The sequence below is a fragment of the Eurosta solidaginis genome, chromosome 4, assembly GCF_040869045.1.
Source record: "Eurosta solidaginis isolate ZX-2024a chromosome 4, ASM4086904v1, whole genome shotgun sequence".
NCBI classification, from domain to species: domain Eukaryota; kingdom Metazoa; phylum Arthropoda; class Insecta; order Diptera; family Tephritidae; genus Eurosta; species Eurosta solidaginis.
Window position 1 is genome coordinate 93,101,695 of NC_090322.1, and position 19,782 is coordinate 93,121,476.

General features: G+C 38.9%; 1 protein-coding gene across 1 annotated transcript in view; it reads right to left on the reverse strand.

Moving 5' to 3' along the window:
• The window catches only part of Rbcn-3A (Rabconnectin-3A), a 2,573,828-nt gene that overhangs the window by 1,810,361 nt on the left and 743,685 nt on the right, over positions 1–19,782 (reverse strand). Inside the window, exon 24 of the mRNA XM_067779516.1 lies at positions 11,773–11,997. Coding sequence (XP_067635617.1) covers positions 11,773–11,997 — 225 coding nt within the window. The remainder of the gene's footprint in view (positions 1–11,772; positions 11,998–19,782) is intronic.

Here is a 19,782-nt window from a genome sequence, read left to right on the forward strand (position 1 = left end):
GAGACCTTGTGAACTGCGTAATTGTATTATAGATTGTCTTATTTTCATTCGTTGTTCGAAACAGGCAAAGTTCCAATATTTGACCTAGAAAAAATAATGGAAGCCAGGCATGCTTAACCAACGAACCGATATCATTTCGTTACGATAATCAACGTTTTGTTTTTTTTTTTTTTTATATAAAATATTTTTTTAGTTTATCCAAAAAAATCGGGAAATAATACCTAAACTTTTTTTTAATTTATTAGTAAAAGGTTGGCCGTGATCTAGCTCACGAGAGTACTTGTATTTGAAAATTTGGGTTTCTGCTGCTATCTATCGATCTATATATATAAAATTCAAATTGTGTATGTATGTAGGTATAGATCGAGTTGCGTCCTAAACAGGCCGACCGATCACAACCAAATTTGCACAATCCACTAGAAACCTTCAAAGGATGGTCGTAGATTAAAAATAATATCGATATATAAAAGGGGATGGTATGGCCGACCGATCACAACCAACTTTGCACAATCCACTAGAAACCTTCCAAGGATGGTCGTAGGTTAAAAATAATATCGATATATAAAAGGGGATGGTACATGCGATACAAATGGAGTGTTAGATACAGCATAACTCTGGAAGTATTCATTAAGAACGTTGAAATCCAGTAAAGAATTAAATTGGATCCATCCCTAACAGCACTAAGAAAATAAGGGGTGAACGTTGAAATCCAGTAAAGAATTAAATTGGATACATCCCTAACACCACTAAGAAAATAAGGGGTGAGTAAGAAGGGGCGTGGCTAAGTCCTAACAGCACCAGTAATATATGGAATTGAAAAAAAACAAGACATTGAGACTATCAGAACTATGGCTGCCTTAAGAACTTGGGTTATTTCAACACGTAAAAATTGATTGCAGAGTTGGGTTTAGCTGTTATTCCTTTAGTATTCTTTTATGTTATCTTTAGGGTTGGTATTTTTGGATACGCCTGTAGGAACCGGAAAAAACATTTCTGTTTAATTTGATATTTATTGATATAAGAGCAAAAAGAGAAATCACTATGGCAGTTGCTTTCTCAGATACCGCGGATACCCTTTGTGTGGTGGACGTACAACTCCGCATTTAAATTACCACTATCTGCAAACATATGACACACCGATGTGCAACATAGGCAAACGGTCAGGCCAAAGTGAGGGTGTGCGATGTGTGCACCATAACCGAACCCTTAAGAATTTAAGGTGTAGTGATCATCCCAAAGGTGGGGCTTTCCTGTTACGTGCTGTTGAAGTAAATGCGTGCTTTTTCTTCTATAGACAGCTTTACGTACAAAAATTTACTATCTTTAGAAATATGAGAGGGCAACAGATTTGATTTCTTTTCCTGAAAGAGAAATTATGACATCACCTGAAGCTTTAATTGCTAAAGTTTCTCCCAAATCTAGAATCTATCTTTACAAACTATAAATGGCTTTGAGAAAAGGCAATTTAGACACCTTAAAATGAGGATTTAATGTCACTAGAACCAAGGCAAATTGTCACTCTATTAACACAGTCGTGGAAGAGACCCAAGCTGTGCATATCCGATTGAGTTTATTTTCTCTTTTGAGTCATCATAAATTTCTCCTCATCGATTGATCCTTAAAAAAGGGCCCATAATATCATAATATTTATGCTTCGTTACTTCGATTTTCCACGCTTATGTAGTGGTACAAGGCTTTTCATTACAAAACTTTTACGAATGTCATTGAAGCAATTCATTTTATCGGAAAATTTTGAAAACAAAAAAGTTTAAAACCAAGGATTCCATTGATACCGATAGATTTGTCTTTTCAATTTTAAATGCCTCAAATTTCTTATCCCTATCAATGAAGCTCAAGGACGATCATTAGCTGCGAATCAGGGGATTGATGAGCGCAATACAAACCTAACCTACGCAAGGGGAATCCTGTTACAAATATGAATATATTATACAACAGTCATTGGCTGTAGCAGAAGTCAATTTTACCAACTCATGTTTTACCCATGGCCAGTTACGCTTAGCCCGCATATTTTTATAGCAACGTGGGGTAAAACCCACGGGCATAACCTAGTATATAATAATTTACAAGATTTTCGAAAATTTAATTATTTTCCATTTGCGCAACATTTTTGTTCAATCGAGATCAATGATTATACTTGACAATTAAGAGAAAACACGTGCATTGTGGATATGAAAAGTGTGGCTTAAGCGTCAAAATTATAAACAGCTGTGATCACCTGATTTTCTACCTAACTACATTGCTTTCATTCCGCGTCTCTTTCCATCATTCGTTAAAGATAGGAGTTCGGTGGACCGGATGCGCAACCATCTGTTTTGATTTTGAGAGGGTACGATTTTAAATTATGGCTTTATTACTCATTTGGTAGCATTTGTATATGGCTTTATTTCCAATCTGTACGATTATTCCCAATCTGCATTGGAAATAACGCCATATGATGTTATATGTCAAAAAAAATTGGAAATAACGCCATATGGCCTTATTGCGTATGGTATTATTGCACGCAACCTCTAGAGACCATAGTCACAAATAGGTATGAAAACTACCCTGTACTAAAGCACACATCAACAGCTTCAATTTGATACCCATAATGTAGAAACACATCCTAGTTTTACCCTGATCCACGTTTTGGCCTATATCTCGAGACACTAATCACTAATAGGTATGAAATCTACCCTGTACTAAAGCACTCATCAACAGCTTCAATTTGATACCAATGTAAAAACACATCCTAGTGTTACCCTGATCCACGTTTTGGCCTATATCTCGAGACCCTAGTCACTAATAGGCATGAAAACTAACCTGTAATGAAGCACTCATCAACAGCTTTCTATTGTTATCCATATTCTATAACCACTTTCAAGGGGTACCCGGGTCCACGTTTTGAGCTATATCTCGAGGCCCTAGTCACCCAGGGGTATGGAAAATACCCTCTACTAAAGCACTCATCAACAGCTTTCATTTGATATCCATATTCTATAAACACATTCTAGGGGTACCCGAGTCCACTTTTTGGCCTATATCTCGAGAGCCTAGTCACCCAGGGGCATGAAAATTACCCTCTACTAAAGCACTCATCAACAGCTTTCATTTGTTATTCATTTTCTATAAACACATTCTAGGGGTACCCGGGTCCACGTTTTGGCCTATATCTCGAGACCATAGTCACAGGGGTATGAAAATTACCCTCTACTAAAGCACTCATCAACAGCTTTCATTTGATATCCATTTTCTATAAACACATTCTAGGGGTATCCGGGTCCACGTTTTGGTCTAAATCTCGAGACCCTGTGCGTCGATCGCAACCAAACCTATGTGCAAACCACCGCGTGAGGTATACGCAACTTATGTGAATGTTTGAACAAAATCGACCGGCGCATCTCTTCAAACACCGGCTACCAACTAACAAACATTGTAGCCTATTTTTATATATGTATTTATAAGATTAATAACAATTACAGTGAGTTAAATTTTCTTTTCAGAGATTTTTATATGGTTGTGTCCTGGTTTGTGACAGTTTAGCAAAAACTGCCTGTTCAGTGTTCGTTGTGCTCTTTAATGTTGAGCTCTTGGGCCTCACTATGTAGGTGGAGATGAGGAGACATCCCGTGGCAGTTCTGATTGTTGCATTTTGACAGGTCTGTAGCTTTATCCAGTATGTGTTTTAAGACCAGGCGACCCAACTGGTGACGCGTAGCACATGAGCAGCCAATTGCTTTATACGTGGTTAGCAACGTTTCCTTTCCCCATGTGCTGCCGGCGAGCGACTTGAGGATTTTGTCGCGGCTATGTACTTTACATACAATTTCAGTGGCATGCACCTTGAATCTGAGAGTATTATCGAACGCTACCCCTAAGACCTTTGAGTGACTGAGAGTCGGTAGTGTAAGACCATCGAAGTGAAATTTTTTTTTTTTTTCTTTATTGATGGCGTATTTATAAAATAATACAGAGGTTTTCTCGAAAATATACATTTTGTGTGAAAAGATAGCTTAACGTTATAAGTCATATTTGCTTACTATGCTGTCAACTGCGTTAGTTACATATGTATATCAAATTCACATTTAGAATAATTTAAAAATAAGTATACGTGGTTTTAAAAGTTTTTTAATTTACCTATAAAAGTAAAGTTTGATTTCACATAAGTATTTATTGAGTTCTTACTTATTAAAGTGATAATTGTGATACATTTTACTGTTAATGTTTTATCATATGGATTACAGATCAAAATTATAATTGTGTAGTAGGAGAAATTTAACTTGCCTCTTGAAGTCGATCATATTAACACATATCTTAACATTATCAGGCAGTTTATTAAACAATCTTACACCATAACTACGTATAGAATTTGTGCTTCTTTGCGTGCGGAAATAGCAACTCCTTATATTCAATGTGTTTCTGAATTGATATGTTGGATTCTCTGTGACGTTATTATGTTTTATTAGATTATTTTTGATTTTGAAAATAAGTATCAAGGTTTGCAAGATGCTATGCTTTTTGATATCTAGCCTATCTTCATATAAACTAATTGTAGGAGTAATTCTTGGCAGGAATAGAATATTTTTAATTATTTTATTTTGTAATTTTGTAGCTCGCTTATTTTGTTATCTTCCCACCGGCTTCAAATTGGGTTTAAATATGCTATTTGAGACATGAAATATACATCGTAAAGTAGCCACAGTTGCTTTCTGGGTATATTATTTCTATTTCGACATATGGCGAAGTTTAATGGTATCAACTTAAGTTTAAGTTTGCTTATATGTTCGTTCCAATTTAAGTTTGAGTCGAACCATATTCCTAGATATTTCAACTTATCAACCCTTTTAATGGAAGTGTTTTCAAAGTCGAAACTAGGAAAATCACTATGGTTGGAATCGGTTTATAGTTATTAAAAATAATGAAATTAGTTTTTGCTAAATCAATTTTTAGCAAATTATAATCAAACCACTTTTTTATCTTATCCAAGTCCATCTTAACGTTGGCTACCAGTTCCTCTAATGTACTTGCAGAGTAGATAAACGTGCTGTCATAAGCACAGAACTGAGGGGTACCTTTAAGTTTTAGTTTTAGTACGTTATTTATGTATATTATGAATAATGTTGCCGCTAGTTTTGATCCTTGCGGAACACCCGTTTTAATTTCCATAGTAGAGATTCTAATATTATTCATTTGTACGAACTGTTTTCTTTTTGTTAAAAAAGTTTCGAATATTCTTAGTTCTTTGCCTTCCAACCCTAATTCAGCCACCTTCCGAACCTTTACTTCTAAATTGATTGAATCGAAAGCTTTCGATAAATCTATTGCTAATAGAGAAACATAATTATTTTTATCGAGGTTTTCATATATGAACTCTGTACACGATAGGCATGCTGCCATTGTATTTGAGCTTTCCACAAAGTCGAACTGGTTTTTATCAATTATCTCATTTTGAGTCAGAAATTGTTTGAGACGGTTAAGAAGTATGCTTTCAAATATTTTATCGATAGTGCTAAGCTTTGTTATGGGCCGGTAGTTTGAACACAATTCCTTAGTTCCTCCTTTATGCACAGGAACCACTGAGCAAATCTTAAGCTCATCCGGGTACTGACCTGATCGAAAAACAATCGTTTATGAATTTGCTGATCGGATCAGCTAGATCATCTTTATATTTTTTATAAATTTCGCAGAGATTCCATTTGGGCCATTGGCGGACTTTACATTCAAACTATCTATCGCTTTTGTAACTTCTAGGGTATTACACTCTGCTAAAGTGAATGGATATCTTATGTTATTAGCTGGATTATCTATGAAGTTGTTTGTGTCTGGCAATTCAACAATTGTGACAAAGCATTCATTGAGACTATTAGCAATCTCAATGCTATTTGTAATTGTTTTATTTTTATGTATAATTTAGCTGATATCAGTAAAATTTTCAACCTTCTTTCCATAAATCATTTCCTTTATAATTGACCACGTTTTATTTCCAGAATGTATGTTTTCTGTTATTTTATTACCAAAGTATTGTTTTTTCAAATAGTTGGTCATGTTTAGAACTTTAATTTTTAGTGAGTTGTACTGACTTTCAAAAAAGAGATTGTTCCTATACTTTATTTTCATTTTATAATACTTATTTTTATCTCTAATCATGTTAGCAAGCTCTGAAGTCATCCAGGGATTCCTGCAGTCATCTCTTGATTTTTTTATCTTTTTTATATATTGTTTTATACAATTTGATAAGGAGACATAGAAATCACTAAAAGAAGAGCTTTGTATGATTTCATTGATTGCACCAGTATTTTAATACTTGGACCATCTGTTCCTTTCACGTCGTAAACAGAGTGGCCGTGGATTTTGTCGGTTATAACGCCACTATTTGTCTCGTCTTTGGCCGTTAGTATCTAGAATAACTAAACTTTTTTTGATTAAGCTCAAGGCCGGGTTTTCTTAAATAAAACACTTGGATGTGTATTTTATTTTGGTTTTTACTTTTCAATATTTCGACATCAGTCTGAAGGCATCCTCAGGACTGCAAATAATACATAGGTAATTATTGAAAAATCAAAGAAATATTCACTACTCACATCTTAAGCTGTGCTTTTAAGACTAAAACAGCTCTATAATAGTTACATATATGTAACAATGTACAATTGAATATAAACAGAAAAAGTAAACAAACGAAAGAACATTAACCGTAAACAAAATTCATAAAAAACAACAATAAAAAAGACAGCAAACAGATGATGACCATGTCATAGATGTTATCCCCATGACGAACATACAAACATATACATATGTATGTAAATAATTTAATCTGCATTGTTTTTTGTGTCTAAGTAAAAGGTTGCGGTATGCATACACAATCGGCCCGGTCTGCTTTGAAAATCATTTTCCTGCCATCAGGGGTGTCCAAAATATGTAGCGTTTCTAATATAAATCGTTTGTTATAGTTCCTCTCTTTTTTTAAGACGATTACATTATCAGAGTAGTCAGAGTAGTGACCGGTAACCTTTCAGTGGGATGATAACGCCGTTTTGTTGTCCGAAAAGTTATTAATCTTAAGTTTTGATTTTGTAGTACCCACATATACCTTCTGGCATACGTGGGGCCTGTCGCTATTACAAGGAATCTTGTACACCACATCGGACTGATCTTGTATGGGTATCTTATCTTTCATGTTCCCCAGAGTATTACCATATGTAAAGGCAAGTCGCACGTTTTCTTTATCATATTGTTACGAATATTAGCAACACTAAGGGGTACTGCCATATCTAAGCCGATGCTAAGCAGTGACTGTATGCACATCAGTAATTCAATCATTATGTCTACACATATGTACGTACACGCAGCGGAGAAGCAACGCACAAACATAAGCAGATATCTTATCTGAGATATGCATTTTTAATTGTTGAAGTGTCGCTCACAAATACACGCGCATATGAGAGCTATACACGTACATCTGTAGTTATAATTATAGCAGATAACAAACTAGTTGATTCTAGAAGAGAACCGCCTAGAAATGTCAACGAGGAAACCAAACACTATAAAAGGCAGCAAAAGTAGAGGCGCGAGAATCAGTTGGATTTAAGACGCTATCTAGCGTGCAATAGCAGTATTATTTTGAAAATCAATTTGAGTTAAGCAAGCTATCATTAAGCGAAGTATAAGTGTTATTGTGAAGTACTTCAATAAAGGCCATTTTACATTATTGAAGAGCGGAGTTATTTATTCAACAGTTTAGTGATTCGAAATTAGCAGAAGTTTGCAAATAAGAGGAATTGCAGTAAATTCGTTACAATTGGTGTCAGAAGAGGAATTGTTGAATAAATTCCGAAGACTTCGAATACAACTTGGACATGGCAAAGTGGAGTGAATTGAAGATCCAGCAACTGAAGAAGGAGTTGGAGAGCCGTGGATTGAATACAACCGGCAGTAAACTCTAACTTCAGGCACGACTAGGCAATGGAATTAGAGCGAATTAACGTGGAAGAGTATGTCTTTCCTCTTGAGGGCGAGGAGACAACAAAATTGAAGAGAATAAATAATAGTTTAAAAAAAACACGCTTTTATAGCTAACCGAACTAAATAAACAATAGTTTAAAAAAACTAAAAAAAACGCGCTTTTATAGCTAACCGAACTAAAAAATAGAAAATACTTTTTACTGTGAATTAAATTATTCTGTTAATAACTTAAATTTTATTATAATTTTATTTTGAGGTGATTAACTATAAATGATTGTTTGACCTTCTACTACTGTTATATAAACTCTTTTTAATTGAAAATTATTTTCTATTTTTTAGTTCGGTTAGCTATAAAAGCGTGTTTTTTTAGTTTTTTTAAACTATTATTTATTTAGTTCAGTTAGCTATAAAAGCGTGTTTTTTTAGTTTTTTTAAACTATAATTTTTTTTTTTATTTTTTAGGTCAAGTAATTTTAAAAGTTTTAGTCGAGAGTGATGAAACCTCGAAACGCCAGCGGTCCATGGATGAATCCAACCCCATGGCACCGCAAAGGGCCAAGACGCAGGGAGGCTGGACGCGGTCTTTCGCCGAAATTACCAAGGGTCGGCATATCATTGGCATTATAGACGAGAGCAGCGAAGATGGCAGGATCCCGAAACAACAGTTGAAGTGGATCGAGGCCGCGCTCGCTACGGTGGCCGTTAAGGTTAAGAAAGACAACCCTGGTCCACCGCCATCTTACACCGATGCAGGGTGGTTCCAGGGCAATGTCAAGCTAATTGCCTGTGACGGCGCCAGGTCGGTAAACCTCTATAGGACCGCCGTCACGCTGATAGGGGTGGTATATCCGGGCTCGCGCCTCAAGGTAGTGCATGCGCGTGATATCCCCTCACGACAAAGGGCTAGAGCCTGGGTTCCAGTGAAGCCAACGGACCCAGCTGACATCCTGGAGTTGCTCCAGGAGTACAACCCGCCACAGGTTTGGAAGTCAACCCGGATAAAACCGAGCTTGTCCTCTTCACGAGGAGGTACAAAGTACCAAATCTTACAGCAGCAGAGCTGTTCACCTTCAAGAGAGCAATTGGTACCTCCTGGGGATTCTCCCCTAAGGTGACCTACTGGATTTACAAAGCCATTGTGCGCCCGATTCTTCTTTATGGTGCCTTGGTCTGGTGGCCTGCACTAGCTAAAAGTACCTATCTTAAAATGCTTCAAAAGGTGCAACGGAGTTCGGAGCTCTTCATTACCGGGGCTCTCGGCTCCACCCCAGATTCCGTTACATACATACATGGATACATAGATAGATATAGGCCAAGCTAATAAAAGCGTGTTAAGAGGGGCTCCAGTATGCTCTTTCGTAGATGTGTCATGCATCCACTTCTATCATTAATAAAGCAATACGTTTTTCGCATTATGTGCAAGGTTTCAAATCTATGGTCATTTGGGGTGGTCACAAGTTCAATTGACCTTATGTCCGTTAACCTTATGTCACCCCAACATCACATTATTGCATTGTCATCGAGCCTTGATACGTGTGCAAAGTCTCAATCAAACTTATGGCCATTCAAAGTGGTAATAAGGCCAATTGACCTTATGACCGTTGACCTTATATCACCACACCATCACACTAGTGCATTGTCATCGAGCCTTGATACGTGTGCAAAGTTTGAATCAAACTTATGGCCATTCAAAGCGGTAATAAAGCCAATTGATCTTATGGCCGTTGACCTTATGTCAACACACCATTACATTAATGCATTGTCATCGAGCCTTTATACGTGTGCAAAGTTTCAAACATATGGCCATTCAAAGTGGTAATAAGGCCAATTGACCTTATGGCTGCTGACCTTATTTCACCACACCATCACATGAATGCATTGTCATCGAGCCTTGATACGTGTGCAAAGTTTCAATCAAACTTATGGCCATTCAAAGTGGTAATAAAGCCAATTGATCTTATGGCCGTTGACCTTATGTCAACACACCATTACATTAATGCATTGTCATCGAGCCTTTATACGTGTGCAAAGTTTCAAACATATGGCAATTCAAAGTGGTAATAAGGCCAATTGACCTTATGGCCGTTGACCTTATGTCACCGCACCATCACATTAATGCATTGTCATTGAGCCTTGATACGTGTGCAAAGTTTTAATCAAACTTATGGCCATTCAAAGTGGTAATAAGGCCAATTGACCTTATGTCACCACACCATCACATTAATGCATTGTCATCGGTCCCTGATACGTGTGCAAAGTTTCAAATTAATCAGACTTCTAGAAACATACATACATAGATACAGGCCAAGCTAATAAAAGCGTGTTAAAAAAGGGCTCCAGTATGCTCTTTCGTAGATGTGCCATTCATCCACTTCTATCATTAATAAAGGAATGCGTTTTTCGCATTATGTGCAAGGTTTCAAATCTATGGCCATTTGGGGTGATCATAAGTTCAATTAACTTTATGTCCGTTAACCTTATGTCACCCCACCATCACATTATTGCATTGTCATCGAGCCTTGATACGTGCGCAAAGTTTCAATCAAAGTTATGGCCATTCAAAGTGGTAATAAGGCCAATTGACCTTATGGCCGTTGACCTTATGTCACCACACCATCACACTAATGCATTGCCATCGAGCCTTGATACGTGTGCAAAGTTTGAATCAAACTTATGGCCATTCAAAGCGGTAATAAGGCCAATTGACCTTATGGCCGCTGATCTTATTTCACCACACCATCACATTAATGCATTGTCATCGAGCCTTGATACGTGTGCAAAGTTTCAAACTTATGGCAATTAAAAGTGGTAATAAGGCCAATTGACCTTATGACCGTTGACCTTATGTCACCGCACCATCACATTAATGCATTGTCATTGAGCCTTGATACGTGTGCAAAGTTTCAATCAAACTTATGGCCATTCAAAGTGGTAATAAGGCCAATAGACCTTATGTCACCACAACATCACATTAATGCATTGTCATCGGTCCCTGATACGTGTGCAAAGTTTCAAATTAATCAGACTTCTAGAAACCGGTGAAAATTAAGCTGAAAGATTCCGTTACATACATAGATACAGGCCAAGCTAATAAAAGCGTGTTAAAAAGGGCTCCAGTATGCTCTTTCGTAGATGTGCCATTCATCCACTTCTATCATTAATAAAGGAATGCGTTTTTCGCATTATGTGCAAGGTTTCAAATCTATGGCCATTTGGGGTGGTCATAAGTTCAATTGACCTTATGTCCGCTAACCTTATGTCACCCCACCATCACATTATTGCATTGTCATCGGGCCTTGATACGTGCGCAAAATTTCAATCAAAGTTATGGCCATTCAAAGTGGTAATAAGGCCAATTGACCTTATGGCCGTTGACCCTATGTCACCACACCATCACATTAATGCATTTTCATCGACCCTTGATATGTGTGCAAAGTTTCAATCGAACTTATGGCAATTCAAAGTGGTAATAAGGACAATTGACCTTATGGCCGTCACATTAATGCATTGTCATCGACCCTTGATATGTGTGCAAAGTTTCAATCGAACTTATGGCAATTCAAAGTGGTAATAAGGACAATTGACCTTATGGCCGTTGGCCTTATATCAGCACACCATCACATTAATGCATTATCATCGAGCCATCTTAGATGTAATCTGTGTCGACATTTCTGAAATACGCGTTTCTTGTGCTTCAATCTTCGATGTTATTTCTGACGACATTTCTGCAATACGTGTCTTCTGTTCTTCCATCTTGGATGTTATACGTGTCTCCTGCGATTCCAGTTGAGATGACATTTGCGATGACATACGTGCCTCCTGTGCTCCCATCTCGGATGTTAAACGTGTCTCTTGCGGTTCCAGTTGAGAAGCCACTGTCGATGTTTGAGCAGATAATGCAGGCAAAATCATGTTCAAGTCTGTGCTCGTAACTGTCTGCGTAACTGTCTCTTCCATTTTTGTTGTTTCCTCGCCATTAAGATGAAAAACATACTCTTCCACGTCAATTCCTTCTAATTCCATTGCCTGTCGTAGTCTTGCCTGAAGTTCGAGTTTATTGCCGGTTGTATTCAATCCACGGGCTTCCAACTCCTTTTTCAGTCGCTGAATCCTTAATTCACTTAACTTCGCCATGTCCTTGTTGTGCTCTGTAACTTTGGAATTTATTCAACAATTCCTCTTCTGACACCAATTGTAACGAATTTACTTGCAAATCCTCTTATTTGCCCTTCTGCTAAGTTCGAATCACTAAACTGTTGAATAAATAACTCCAATATGTAATAATGCAAAATGGCCTTTATTAAAGTACTTCACAATAACACTCAAACTGTGCAACGAATAGCTTGCTTAATAACCACACTGATTGATAGCTCAAATGAAACTCTACTATTGCCCGGCCAATTGCGTGCTTAATCAATAACTGCTTGATACCTCAACTCAAACTGAATTCCAGCGCCTCTATATTTGCTGCCTTTTATACTCTCTGATTTCAACGTGGCATCTTCTAGGCGCTTCCATTTCCAGAATCTTCTAGTCCATCAGCTCTCAAACTTCTCAGCTATAACTACAATTGCACGATTTTATAGCTTCTCTCATTGCATACTTTCAGGAGTATCTCAGATGTATGCATGTGTTTGTGAGTTGATTCTCCACTGCTCGTATACGTACATGGTACATATGTGTAGACGCAATTATTGTTTCGTTGATGTAGATACATAATGATTGAATTATTGATGTGAATTCACGTCACTGCTTAGCATCGGCTTAGAGATAGCAACACCCCTTAGTTTTGCTAATATTCGTTACAATATCTAATAATTTGGGTGCTACATTAAATAGCGCACGTATTAAAGTACAATCGGTCGGGTATATTCTATAGGCCAACAGCTGACACGAGGTTTGCAACATGTATAGAAGTCAAATGTTTCTTTCCACTTAGTACTCCTCGTACTGGGCTTGTAACGGGTCTACTAATAAAGCGACATAAGCAGCTCTTTTGTGCAAGCTAGTGGAAATAAATTGTAACAACAACAAGTAAACTTGTTGAGTTGGCTAGCCGGTTTGAGATGAAATCGCTTAAGGAATAGTCGACCAAAAAGGGCACTATTGTGAACGATCGAATGAAATGGACATACGAATGTGCAGATAAACTGAAATAACAAAATAACAGCATGGCGGCAGGATGATATACACACAGCCAAACAAACACATTAAATTTATTTTATTTTCGTAATTGTCTGGATTAGTGTCAAAAATGTACTGCGCCAGCAGTAGAAATGTCAAGCCAGCTAAAAAAGAACCAATTAGCTAATTTCTCGTACCACGTGCATGGTTTCTGAAGATGAAACTGTTTAGCCAGTTGAAGCGTTTTTATATTAGCCGTGTTTTTTTTACACGCGTATACGTTTCGTTTGCGCGTGAAAAAAAACGCCTATCCTTGCTTACATAATGCTTAGGAGACCCATCTAGCGGCAGTGGTTAAACAACTAGCTACAGCTACAGGGTGTACCGAAAAGCGGAGACAGAATCCCTGTTGTATTTCTGTGTACAAAGAGTAGATTAATAAGAGCAAAGACTCTCTAAATATAAGATGGTACATTGTAGAGTTCTAAAGCTTTGTGGAAATTGTGGGACGGCTGTACGAGGAATTCACCATACCTTTTGCTATGCTGTCCGCCTCAACATAGCTGACTTTTTAAGGCGGTATAACTCTGTAATTTATTTTGCCTTTGGAAAAATTACCTATTTGAAAATAAGCTGGCTGAAAAATATTGGCATAAGAGCTTAAGTTAAATCAACAAAAATCTCAGCCAAGCGATTTGTAAAAAAAAGCTAAGTTGTCTATTTGTTACTTTCTCGATATAGGGTGTGTTCGAGCTGCAGCAGTGTTACTTTTTATGACAGCGGATAACGTTCTTCAGCAACATTTGAGCAGATGTGGCAATTTCGCGCGTTCGTTGAACGAAATGTTGACAATCTATTGATCATCTCTAGAAAATTGGCGACATTCCATAAACTAAGCAGCACTTTAGCAGTACTACTGTTATTATTTGGCTGCTCAAACACACCCATATTAATTGTGCATTAAATCTAAAATATAAAACTCAAAAATGACTTTGCTTGTTATGTCCGCAACATTAATTTAGTTCAAAGTCACATCCAATAATAGCCAAAGCCATAATAATTTACACATGTCATCAATTCTTTCTCTGATTCAAAAGCTGAACTACCAGCGCTACCGTCATCAGCTCAGTGTCATCATTGCCAGTAGCGCCAATAACACCAAACTCGTGCCTGACACACAAAAGTCGTTTCACTCAATAGCGCAAGTGAAATGTACTACGCACTCACTACTAAGTAGCGTCAAAAATTCGCTTGGAGTCATTGCGTCAATGAGTTACCATTGAGATGACACCGCATTGGCGCTGGCGCCATGCAATTTACATCACTAAAATTGCGCGAATGCCCAGGCTCATTATTTTTTAATCCAGATGGTGAAAACGAAGCATTGTCATCGGTCCTTGATACGTATGCAAAGTTTCAAATTAATCAGACTTCTAGAAACCGGTGAAAATTAAGCTCAAAGATTCCGTTACATACAGGCCAAGCTAATAAAAGCGTGTTAAAAATGAAACATCGCAGACAGTTGCGAGCACAGACTTGAACATGATTTTAGCTGCAATATCTGCTCAAACAGCGACAGTGTCATCTCAACTGGCAGAACAGAAGACATATATGGTATCTCAACTAGAATACCAGGAGAACCGTATAACATCCAAGATGGAAGAACAGAAGACATATATGGCATCCAAGATGGAATCACAGGAGACACGTATTGCAGAAATGTCGTCAGAAACAACATCGAAGATTGAAGCACAAGAAACGCGTATTTCAGAAATGTCGAAACAGATTACATCCAAGATGGAAGCACAAGAGGAGCGTTTATCATTGCAGGTGGCACAAATGTATTCGCAGTTAGTAGCACAGAATACAAAAGTTGTACAGCTCGAGGACAAAATGGATGCCGAGATAGAAGCTTTGATAGATCGTATACAGGAGTTGCACATAAATCGCCCAACAGTTTCAGCGAGTAATCCAAAGGTAAAAACACCATCCTTCGACGGTTCTGTTCCTTTCCAGGTCTTTAAACTTCAGTTTGAGAAGACCGCAGCAGTGAACAACTGGAATACTGAAGATAAAGTTGCAGCTCTGTTCGTGGCATTGAAAGGGCCTGCCGAGGAAATCTTACAGACTATTCCAGAGTACGAACGGAACAGTTATGACGCATTGTTGACTGCTGTAGAACGAAGGTACGGAAGCGAACACAGGAAACAGATATATCAAATAGAATTGCAAAACTGTTACCAAAAAGCTAATGAGACTTTGCAAGAGTTTGCTTCGGATGTTGAAAGGTTGGCTCAGTTGGCAAATGCGCACGCACCCGTGGAGTACACCGAGAGGGTAAAAATCCAGAGTTTTATAAATGGAATACGGGACGTAGAAACGAAGCGAGTGACATATGCAAACCCAAAAGCAGAAAAACTATGGTGCCGTCAAATGCTTTAAATGTGGAAAGCCAGGGCATTTTGCACGTTAATGCAGTACCAATCCTAACAGTTCCAGCAATGTGGGTGGCCGTAAACGGAGCTGAAGGAGAGGAGCAAATCTCAAAATCCACTCAATCGTTAAACTAAAGCGAGTCAGCCGCAAGTGGCGACAGCTAGCTCCCTCAATTGAATGCCCCATAATCTCCATTTCGCAAATTGGAAGAAGTTCAAGCAATCTTAGTGTCGGAGGACATGTGGATGGAAAGGAACGTTTACTGACTGTAGATACGGGTGCATCCCATTGCATCATTCGATCAGATTTAGTCAACAAGAAGATAACGTACAGCCACGGGACAGGACACCCGGGTAATTGGAGAAGTAGCATGTTAAGTAGCAATTGGGAACGTCACGGTACTACACAATTTTATAGTGGCAGAGATTGTTGATGAAATCATAATTGGAGTGGACTTCGTAATCGACCAAGGCATCAAGATCGATATTCAAAGCAAGACGATGCGATATAAAAACATGGATGTGCCACTTAATTTCGGCTAGGAGAGAGGCTACAGCAGTAAACGAGTGCTGATGGAAGAGAGTCAGCAAATACCACCAAAATACGAAGCAGTCATCTGGGCAAAGGTTGATGGAGGTTGTGGGACAAACAAATTGTGGGTTGTCGAAGCAGCAAACAAATCAGCACCGAACATACTTGTAGGAAAAACCCTGGCTATGACAAAACAAGATGGACGTATTCCGGTAAGAGTACTCAATGAGTTCAAGTCACCACTCAAACTGACCAAAGGAGCTATTTTGGGAAGATGCCAAGAGGCTGAAGTAGTTATTAACTGTGAACAGCTCCAGGAACACGTTTCATCTAGTAATACTGATCTTTCAAATGACATCACGGCATGGACGGAGGGGCTAGAGGAATATTATCAGAGTAAGGCAAAGCAATTGCTCCTAAAGTACGCAAACATATTTGACCAGGATGGTTCCAAACCAGGCCGAACCAACGTTGTGAAACACCAAATTGACACTGGAGATGTGAGGCCAATTCGTCAAGCTCCACGTAGTGTTCCACTGGCGAAGCGGGAAGTTGTGAGTCAAATCATACAAGAAATGAGCGACAGCGGCGTCATCGAACCATCAGCTAGTACATGGAGCTCATCGGTAGTACTTGTACAGAAGAAGGATGGAAAAATGAGGTTTTGCGTGGACTACCGGAAGTTGAATGACGTTACGAAAAAGGATAGCTACCAATTACCAAGAATCGACGATAATCTGGACTCGATATCTGGTACGAAGTGGTTTTCCACACTGGACTTGAAAAGCGGCTACTGGCAAGTGGAAGTGAAGGAGGAAGACAAAGAGAAAACAGCTTTCAGTGTCGGTGATGGTCTTTGGCAATTTACAGTGATGCGTTTTGGACTATGTAATGCACCACCTACTTTTGAAAGACTCATGGATCAGGTACTGAAAGTACTACATTGGAAAACTTGCTTAGTGTACCTAGATGACATTATCGTATTGGGAAAGAACTTCGAAGAACATCTGAAGAACTTTGAGGAGGTTTTCCCAAGAATAGCTGGTGCTGGTCTGAAACTTAGTCCCAAAAAGTATTCTCTGTTCAAGAAGCAAGTTAGTTACTTGGGTCATAAAGTAACGACGGAGGGCGTCTGCACCGAAAAGATAGAAGCAGTGAAGGATTGGCTAAGACCACAGAATCTGCATGAATTGAGAAGTTTCCTTGGGCTGTGCACATATTACCGGCGATTTGTACCAAATTTTGCCAGCGCAGCCCATAGCCTCCACGAGCTACCAAGAAAAAATGAAGCTTTTGAATGGAAGAAGGACCAAGAAGTATCTTTCCAAACATTGAAAGAGCGTTTGTGCACTGCCCCAATGTTGGCATATCCGATTCCATGAGCAACGTTTTTTCTAGATACAGATGCGAGCGGATATGCTATAGGAGGCGTTTTGTCACAACTGGTCGATGGACAGGAGAAGATGGTTGCATATTGCAGCCGTTCAATTGGAAAACCAGAAAGGAACTACTGCGTTACACGGAGAGAGCTGTTGGCGTTGGCACAGTGCATTAAACATTTTCACAAATACCTCTACGGCCAGCGATTCCGCGTCAGGACATATCACGCAGCGTTGAAATGGCTTCTGCAGTTCCGTAATCCAGAAGGACAATTGGCACGGTAGATCGAGCGGCTACAAAGCTATGACTTGTCTATTGAGCATCGGAAAGGTAGTACCCATGGGAATGCTGATGCAATGTCACGAAGACCATGTAGTTTGGAATGCAAGCACTGTTCAAAGGCCGAGGCTAAAGAAGACATTATAGATGTTCGGCTAATGACTATAACGTGTGCGGATGAATGGGACAAGGAACAACTAAGGAAGTGTCAGCTAGAAGATACAGATCTGTCACATGATATGCAATAGCTCGAACGAAACGAAAGACCAAATACAGCAGAGAGCCCCATTGCGAAGTCATACTGGCCACAGTGGAACAGTTTTGAATTGATATCCGGATGCTTGCATCGAGTATGGGGAGTGAGGATGGTCAATGCAAGAAAGAGGATTCCTGACGAGCACAGCGAGCTGCATAATGTTCCAAGCGGAGGTTATCTTGGAATCACGAAGACGCTCGAGAAGATTAAACAGAGATTCTATTGGGTTGGTTGCCGTCAGTCGGTCACTGAGTGGATTGCGAACTGCGAGGTTTGCAGCAGAGCGAAAGGGCCCAAAACCCGAAGCCATGGCCAGATGAAGCAATATAACTCAGGTGCGCCATTTGAAAGGATCGCTATGGATTTCGCAGGTCCATTTCCTACTAGCAACTGCGGAAACAAATATGTACTCGTAGTTATGGATTATTTCAGCAAATGTCCAGAGGTATACCCAATCCCAAATCAAGAAGCGGGAACAGTAGCAGAAGTGTTTATAAACAATTGGGTTGCAAGGTATGGTGTACCAATGGAGTTACATTCTGACCAAGGCAGGAATTTCGAATCAGCTGTGTTCCAGGAAATGTGTAAATCATTGCGCATTCGAAAAACACGGACAACTGCATTGCATCCTCAGTCCGATGGTATGGTGGAACGATTCAATAGAACATTGGAGGAGCACTTAAGGAAAGTAGTGGACAAGTTCCATAAAGAGTGGGATACCCGCATGCCATTATTCTTGATGGCTTACCGCAGTGCATAAGACAACGGGCCAAACCCCTGCAAAAGTAATTTTTGGCAATGACCTTACACTGCCAGCTGATTTGAAGTTTGGGATAGATGCCGATGCGGAGAGAAATGTCAAGAAATCCACTAGTGTCTTGAGAGAAGAGCTGAGAGAGATACACGATCTGGTAAGGCAACGAGCAATGGTTAGGAGTGACAAGATGAAAGCGAGGTACGATAAAGCAATTAATTCGGAAGTGTTTCAGGAAGGAGATTTGGTGCTGTTATACAACCCACAACGAAAGAAAGGTTTGTCCGCGAAATTGCAGTGTAATTGGGAAGGCCCATACAAAGTTGTAAAACGGATCAACGATGCAGTGTACCACATACAAACCATTGGCAAACCACGAACCAAAATGAAAGTGGTTCATTTTGAGAGGCTAGTAGCGTTTAAATCGAGAGATTTGTCTGATCGGGACGAGAATCAGTTGGATTTAAGACGCTATCTAGTGAGCAATAGCAGTATTATTTTGAAAATCAGTTTAAGTAGAAGTGTTATTGTGAAGTACTTTAATAAAGGCCATTTTGCATTATTGAAGAGTGGACTTATTTATTCAACAGTTTAGTGATTCGCACTTAGAAGAAGTTTGCAAATAAGAGGAATTGCAGTAAATTCGTTACAATATACTAGCGTATGCCCGTGGGTTTTACCCCACGTTGCTATAAAAATATGCGGGCTACGCGTAAATGGCCATGGTTAAAAGTTGGTAAGATTGACTTCTGCTACAGCTAATGCCTTTTGTTGTATGATATATTCATATTTGTAACAGGATTCCCCTCGCGTAGGTGAGGTTGACAATTGAGCTGCAGAAGCCCTGAAGCTATAAAGGTTTGTATTGCGCTCATCAATCCCTTGATTCGCAGATAATGATCGTCCTTGAGCTTCATTGATAGGGATAGGAGATTTGAGGTATTTAAAATTGAAAAGACAAATCTGTCGGTATCAATGGAATCCTTGGTTTTAAACTTTTTTGTTTTCTAAATTTTCCGATAAAATTAATTGCTTCAATGACATTCGTAAAAGTTTTGTGATGAAA